Source organism: Lates calcarifer, linkage group LG2 (genome assembly GCF_001640805.2).
Source record: "Lates calcarifer isolate ASB-BC8 linkage group LG2, TLL_Latcal_v3, whole genome shotgun sequence".
In the NCBI taxonomy this organism is placed as follows: Eukaryota; Metazoa; Chordata; class Actinopteri; family Centropomidae; genus Lates; species Lates calcarifer.
In genome coordinates this window covers 6,806,399-6,814,869 of record NC_066834.1, presented here as the reverse complement: position 1 = coordinate 6,814,869, position 8,471 = coordinate 6,806,399, and the positions used below count along the sequence as shown (strand labels likewise).

At 38.9% G+C, this 8,471-nt stretch overlaps 1 protein-coding gene across 1 annotated transcript; it reads left to right on the top strand.

The window, feature by feature from the left end:
- The first annotated feature begins 894 nt into the window (after positions 1-894).
- Positions 895-8,468, top strand: rs1a (retinoschisin 1a). Its single transcript, XM_051074567.1, has 7 exons — positions 895-983; positions 2,202-2,457; positions 2,809-2,834; positions 3,120-3,246; positions 5,583-5,724; positions 6,419-6,614; positions 6,943-8,468. Exons 2-7 carry the CDS (start codon positions 2,403-2,405, stop codon positions 7,093-7,095), a joined length of 699 nt encoding a protein of 232 aa, XP_050930524.1. The 5' UTR covers positions 895-983; positions 2,202-2,402; the 3' UTR covers positions 7,096-8,468.
- Positions 8,469-8,471: the final 3 nt, after the last annotated feature.

Genomic DNA, 8,471 nt, shown 5'->3' with positions numbered 1-8,471 from the left:
TATCTAACGACTTTTAAACCTCAACAGGAGGAAGCCAGTTCACACCTCTTTGAAAAGGGTTAGGAAAAGTAGCGGTCAGCCGGGGAAGTTGTTGAATATATATTGGTATGTGGTGCCTCTTAATGGCTGTAGAGGTAGATTTGTCACAAAAAAAAATCTAGTCTCGTACTAGTCGGTAGTCTACTGAAAATAAGTATCGAATTAGATATTCATTTGCACATTCACTAGCACCGCTGCGGACAAGCAGTAAAGCCCCCGTTTAAACAGCACCAAAGTGTTAGCATAAATATTAACCTGCCCGGCGTGCGTCAACGTTAGCCGTTTGACTCTTAGCAATTAGCCGATAGCCAAAACTAACTTTTCACTTCTCTCTTGACTAAAATTATGTCAACAGTTTGTTTTGGGATAACCCTGATAAAGGCCACAAGCTAAAACATGTTGGTCTTACTATAAAGTTGTTCTGTATACTACAGGTGTTCCTGGTTATGACAGAAACCTTTACTTCCACTGTCCCTACGCCTTCTGAAATTGACATTTCAGCTGTACAATTTGAATTTGTTGAACACATAATAAGCTTTCACACACTAACTGTAACTCATTGCTATTGAGTACTATGTAGTGACGCAAAACTTGAGGCGACAGATTAAAAATTAAGAAACTCTTTAATAAATGTTAATAAAACAGTAAAAGTTTGTTTAGTTCAAGTCCAACTCTTCATGCAGCAGCTCTTGTGCAAATCCTCTGTTGAACAAGTGTGACAGCGGCATTGATCTCCTGCTGAGTGATGACTTTTAGTCTGTTGGTTTTTGACAGCCGGGAAGCCTCCAAACTCACCAGCCTGAGCAGGACTGGTCTGGGGAAACTGAGCTGTCTGACCAGGAAGTCTGGACTTCTCATCCAAGCTGGGCCGACCTGCAGGAGACATGAAAAGTTACAGGAAGATTTTAAAGTGGGGGGTGCTTTTCATAGTCTTGATCCAAAAGGTCTGTAATCCACACACTCCACAGGAAAAGACATGTTTTTGGTTAATTTTTAAACACCATGTGTCCATACAAGTTACAGCTTTTGTTGTTGTTCTGACCTCTTTATGAGCTCTGTAGATGAGCGTGGAGTAGGCATGACTCCTCTTCTTTGTCTGTGGAGGAATCTTGCGTGTTGTTTGGACAGGAGCTTTCATTTTGCTACTTCAGTTTTGCCAAAAACACACTCAAAATAAACAAATTTAATGGCAGTTTTCTTTTATATGAGGCCACTGGAGATGAGAGCAGGAAAGAGAACAGAGTGTGAGGAGGAAGCAGTGTGTTTTAATGAACACAGATTGAAAACAGCTTTGCTTAATTAGGCTTAATTACTTTCACCCACCTGGCTTTAAAACGCTCAGTGTGAGTTCATACATCTTAAGCCTGAGTATCTGTAGTAGAGAAAAGGTTATAAGCAAATATGAACAGTGGCTTAGCCATTTTAATCCACAGAAAACAATAAAAAAAATATAATTACACAATGTCTGTTTTTTTAGATCCTACTTTATCCACTTTAATCATTAATAGTTTTAAAAGAACAAAAAAATGTTTTTGTTTTTTTTTTTACCTTCTAGATGCAAATCTCTTAATATAAATTTGTTATTTTAGTTATTTTTATCTTTTTTTTAATAAGGATTTGTGTAATATCAAGAGTTAATTCTCCAATCATTCTATGTTCAAGTGAAGGAGGAACATTAGTTTGTCTTTTTAGGCAGTGCAAAAATTTACATTGTTTTTGGGCTTTATTCACATTCATCATGAATGTTAATAACTGAAGGATATTTTTTTATCCTTTGTTAACTTTTGAATTCACAGAGAAACAAACATTATGTTCAGAAGTTAGTTTATGAGAATTTATATTTTATTTTTGTAGGAATCTATCTATCTATCTATCTATCTATCTATCTATCTATCTATCTATGTATCTAGAGAAATAGAGAGGTGTGCATTCACCCAGAAATTGACCTTCTGGTCAATTATATGGATCACAAGGCCCAGCATAAACCATCACCACCCTCTATCCATTCTTCTCTCTCACTGACTCTGTTGCACACACATACACACGCATACACACACACATAAACACAGATACTCACACACACACACACACAACCACAACCCAAATCTGTCACATAACAGACCACTGACCACACTGGCCTTATGTTTTTGTTTTTTCCACAGGAGTGTGCAATCATTTCCAGAATGTATGGTGGTTTTGATGGCGGTGGGTGAACAGCTGTAGGAGGGGCTTTGTCAGATAAGGATGGCATTAGGTAAGGCCATTAGCGTCCTGTGGATTATTGTAATCCAGCCTCTCTGTCACTTCTGCCTTGGTTTGCTCAGTCCACAGTCAGTCTTGTCCGGTTTGAAGCAGGTTGGAAGATGGCTCTCAATGCACAGCGTTTCCTGCTCACCCTGCTTCTTCTGGGAGCTAACGGTACAATTTCAGTCTTTAAATTCTGGTCCTTGTGCTACTGTTGAGTTATGAACCTATAATCTGTGTGTGTAGATATTTCCTAAAGTCAGAAAAGTCTCAAATGTCAAACTAGTTTTTAACTTTTGGGATTACTTTCATTATTATCCATGTTTTTTGATGACATTATATTTGATTTTGTAAGTCTGGGCTGTATTTATTTTATGTTTTAATGTGGTTCCACAGACAGACTGATGCACAGACTTTGTTTGCTAGAATGGGTGACTACTCATCCTAACAGTCTTTTTTTTCTCTCCTCTGTGCTTCCCTGGCTGCCTGGACCTTGTTTTATTCTCTGCTCTTCTGCTTGGACAGTGTTCGTCAGCATTAATGCTCAAGAGGTACGAAGAAGCCTCAACAACACAGCAAAATGTCAGAGATGATTTAACTCTGAGAATGTTAAAATCAACAGAATGTGCTTTTAGAGACATTTTCAGCTTGAAGTTTAGCAGTCTCTTTACAACTGTCATTTCTCAATGTCAAGATTTTCAGTGAAAACACCCTGGAAATCTGCTACAATGAGATGATGAGATTTTAAAATAACAGTATTTATTTTTTTATTTTTATATTTCTGATGATATTATTCTGGATTGCTAATATTAAAATGTTGTTTGTTCGTGTTTGAGGCGGGTGTGTCCGAGGCATGGACCAGCAGGTCTTGCAAATGTGATTGTGAGGGAGGAGAATCCCCGACTGAGTTTTCCTCCATTGGGTCTGGCTCTTCAATGGTGCGAGGAGTGGATTGCATGCCAGGTAATAACCATCAAATACAGTTCTCTCTCTGAAAACAAACACACACACACACACACACAAAAAAAAAAAAAACTCCTTGTTTTTTGTGCCAGTAATCTCCAACTTTCTGTAAAATACACCAATATCTTTAGTGCAAAATGAATGGTTTTCATTTAGTGCACTTAAATATCACACTGAGGTTTTGTCCATTCATAATGGAGTTGTGGAAGAAATTACTGAGGCTTCTCATTGACCCACTAATTAAGTGTCTTTTGATGAAATTGCACCATTGAACTAATAATGGTAGTTACAATGAGGAGTAAAATGTGATGGAAAGGTTCAGATCAGGAATATGCAAAGCTGTGAACTGACTGAGAGAGTGGACGAGGACAAAAATGTTTATTTAATTCATTAATAATTATTTTTTATTACCCCCTGAATGATTGATTATTAGAATATATGATGGTCAAATTTCCATCAGTCAACTAATCAGTGAATCAACTAAACATTTCAGCTCTCCAGTGCAGACAGATGGACATTTTTAATGTGTGTGACAGAGACACAGAGAGTGGGGGAATCTCTATATGTACATGCATGAGTGCATTAGACTCCAGATTTGACACCACAGGGTGGGCATGCTCCACTGGACATCCTCAGGGAAGGTGATGAAGACAGAGCCATGAGAAGAAAGAGAAATCCCTCCGCCAAGGCTGTGCAGTCCTCTAAATTTACTATATTAGTAATAGAAAATGTGGTTTGCATCAGGATCTTAATCTGTATCAAAATGCACACAATATAGGAATCATGGGATAGATGTGCAGAAGGTTTTATTCAGAAATGCTCTGTCTCATGATATTAACCCTGTACATGGATCCAGAAACCAAAAACTACTCACTTGAACTTACATTCTTGATCTCAGAAACAGCAGCTGACAAAATAATCTGACCACAGCATCCATTAGTGTCTTATTTAGAGCCTTCAATCAAATCACATCATATTCATTTGCAAATGGAAATCTTCATTTTTGTGATTACTTTTGGGATTGGGCCTGGGATTGAACTTTCCACCAAATCTCTGTGAATATGTAAACCTGCTCTCCTGCAAAGAAACAAACACAGAAACAAACAAAAAGGATTTATGGCGTCCTCACCGAATCTGATGTATAAAGATCAGACTTGAATTGTGTCAGACTTGAGGAGAAGAAGGAGGCAGAACTGATGCACAGTGAAAGGGGTTTTCCTCAGTGAATCACTGTGTGTCAACTTCGCCACAAATCACATGGCAACCAGAGACGGAGAGGAGAAAGAAGTTCAGCAGATAATCATTATCTTAGAACATGATGCTCAGATTACGGGGCTGGTAATAGACTGTGCCGATCGCACAATCACAGAAACCAGTAATTATCAGCACATGGACCTGGTGATGAATGGTGGTGAAAGAATGATGAGAAGGACTTTCCTGTGCTGCATCAGACTTTCCATCTCCACAGCTCATAGTGTGTCTCACCTCTTGGCTATTTCATTAATTCAGCCCCCTGAATATGTTTTATTGTAGTTGGGAGAAACATTAGGGAGGACTACAGAGTCACTCGTGTTACTGTTATGTAAACACTTCTGCTGACTGACTCACACGGACGCTGCTGTATGCGTTGTAATACTGGGATTAGACAGGATGTGACCCTGTGCCAGATAGGGCTTAAGCTAGTAGTAAACAAAAGGCTACTTCCACTACAGTTTCACAGCTGATGTCCCCCCCAAAACTTCAGGGGGAAAAAACTCACTTGTGTTCATATCTCCCATTCATAAATCTACAAAGTATATTTACTGAGACAACAAAGGACTTGGTCTCATTTGTTTTAATGGATGCGAGAGGGCAGATTTACAGATCAAAACATGAGAGCAACATGGAGCTAAAGCTGTGGAGAGTAGGACATGGCCATCTGTTTGCCTGCCGCCCTAATGGACATCACTGATCTCTCACTGTGGAGAATTAAACTGCAGGCTTTTAGGATGGGATATATGGGTCGCACTGGGGCTGCTAAGGGTGGGGGGCTTTGGGATGCTGGAGGGTATGAGGATGGGAGTTGGCAGGGGTTAGGATGGAGAGAGAGGAAAGGGTAGAGAGAGACAGAGAATTTAGAATCCAGAGAGGCTTAGTGATGATTGCTTGCTGGTCACGTTTTAGTGTTTTCCCTTTTTGGCTGCAGGCAGACATGCTTGGGTTCTCCTCTATTGGGGTGATGACCTTAAAAATCCATGTAGCCGGGAGGTTTTAAGTGAAAAACGATAATAAGTGAGATAACAAAAATGATTTGAATCAATGCCCCTGTTATAACTTTGCCTCTGATCTGCCTGCAGAGTGTCCGTACCACAAACCTCTAGGCTTTGAGGCTGGATCGGTGAGTCCAGACCAGATCGCCTGCTCCAACCAGGACCAGTACACCGGCTGGTTTTCCTCGTGGCTCCCGAGCAAGGCCCGACTCAATGCCCAGGGCTTTGGGTAAGTCCATGCCAACATACATACTTTTATTTACATTCACAGAAAGGAATAAAATATCTACAGAGTTTTATATCAAAGTTTTTTTAATCTCTGATAGTGAAGACTGAGGTTGTCAGACCCATTTGTTTTCATTTTTTCCACTCACAAAATGTTGATTTTACTACAGATGGTTCACTGTTGTGTCTCAGGGAAAGACCCTAATAAAAATGTCTTGGCACTTACCATCTGTGTGGAGCAGTATTATAAAAAATACACTCAGAGCATTTGCTAAGGTTCACATGCCAATATGCTCTTTAAACAAATATAAATAGGCAAAAATAGAAAGGCTAAATGGTGACACTGAAGAGCTGTTTATTCATGAAAAAAGAAAAAGAAAGTAATAATGGTAAGAATTAAAATATCCCAATTGATTAGAACAGTCTCAGTCAGTCAGACTGTTTAGTTATATTACAGAATCTCTGTCTTGTATTGATACCAATATGGAAAATAATAGGGATCTAGAATAGCACAGGGATAAATGATAAAATGAATGATGGTTGAATTCCACTGTCATGGCTTACTGAACAGAGAAAAATGGCCTGTACTCAGCTTTAGTTATGCATCCTTTGTGGATCTGCCCTCAGAAAACATCTGATGGTGCATGTGTGGTAAACTTCTCCCAGTGTTATAGTCAGGATGTGTGTTTGTCCTCCAGGTGTGCCTGGCTGTCTAAATTCCAGGACAGCAGTCAGTGGCTGCAGATTGACCTGAGGGAGGTGATGGTGGTGTCAGGGATCCTCACTCAGGGCCGCTGTGACGCTGACGAGTGGGTCACCAAGTACAGCGTTCAGTACCGCACAGACGAAAAACTCAACTGGATATACTACAAGGACCAGACTGGAAACAACAGGGTCAGTTGAACTCACACTAAACAACAAAACACTATAGAGTGAGGTAACATCTCAGACACCACTGGTCTCACTCTAACAAAACTTAAATATTAAACTTTGACAGCTTCCTTTATTTTGGTGATAAAATGTGATCTGAAATATGATCAAAATGTGTTATAATCCTGTTTATGATTGACCTGATTCTGCAGACATTATTTTTGTAGATTGAAATATAATGTTTGATGTATATATCTATCTATCTTTAAAATGACAAGGAGTATATTCAGTCAGTACTGATGTCAGTCTAATGTAAATAGTATCCTGACCTTGTCTTTCTCTCTTTCCACAGGTGTTCTATGGAAACTCTGACCGTTCCTCGTCTGTGCAGAACCTTTTGCGGCCACCCATTGTGGCGCGCTACATCCGCATCCTCCCCCTCGGATGGCACACACGCATCGCTCTGCGCTTGGAGCTGCTGCTCTGCATGAACAAATGCATCTGATCCTCAGCCGTCCCCGAGGCCTTGTCCCAAAACCTCATCTGTACCTAAAGCCCCATTGTCAAAGTGTGTGGTCTGATATTATATCTACAGATTTGGCCCCTCCTAGCTATATGTATAAAACCACAATTTGAGACAAAAAAAATGTTTAAAACCTTTTTGAAGTAAAAACAAAACAGTTTGACTTATTTGATTTCATTAGAATATGTGTTTGATATGCTCAATGAGCTTTCATTCAATCCACTCTCCATTGTCTGTGTTAAACCAGTCTCACACTGGGGGCTTTAATTTGGCGAGTTCTCAATAGATTATTCCATTTGCAGCGAAATGGCATAAACTCAAAGCAATAATTAGGCATGGAGAGGGAGAGGCAGCGTTGCTATGGAGGTTGTATCCACAGGTCAGACAAGCTCTTCCAAAACATTTGTGTCTGTGACAGGTCAATGAATGTCTGTCTGCTTCTCCTGATATTTAACAGTAAACAGGGAATTTACAGCTCTGTACCTCTCCCTCAGTCTCTATTCTGTATTTTCCTTTAAGAACAAGGCTGGTGAAATACTGTATTTTCTTATTGTCAAAAACTCCCATGAAAAGACTAAAACCGTGAACCGTGACTAAAACAGTGAATTGATTCTAACAAAAGCATTGTTAATGTGGCCAAAGCCTGACATCTTTATTATATTATTTCCAGTAACTATAAGAACGTGTCAATGAATGACACTGTTGAAAATGTTCCTTCATTATAAAAAACGTGAGCATTGTGGTTAATTTTGAGTCATTAACATACACACTGTCCTGCTGCTCTAAGTGGCTCAATGTGTATCAAATGTGATTAATTAATCCGTAGCTGAAAATAGTCCCTAACAAATGCAAACAAATGTTTGAGTAATGTTTGCTAAAAAACTACAGCTGTTCCTCCCCAGGAAATTATTTTGTCTTTTAAAAAAAAAAGATGGTATATAATTGTGACCCCATTTTTGAAATAATTTTTATCCCCAGTAACAAATGGTCTTGGGGAGTGTCATTGTTTATTTCGGTCTTTTGATGGGATTTGTTCATAACAAAAAATGTAGAAAAATGCCAGACTTATTCTTTAAATATGCCTGTGATCTCACTTCTTGTTTTCTCTTTTTTGTTCACTCATCATTTTTACCTCAGGCACTTTTTAAAAAGTATCACTCTTCAGTGTTATAAGAATTGAGGTTTGGAAAATTCACTAATATTCTGTGGTGGTTTTGTATTGTGGTTAACTCCTAACATTTCAATTTAATCTCCTATGGTGCTTTGGGAATACATTGCAGAGTTTTATTTACTCTGAATGTGTTCTTTATTGTATCTTTAAACCATTTCCTTGATTAAATTATCACTTGTCTCAACAT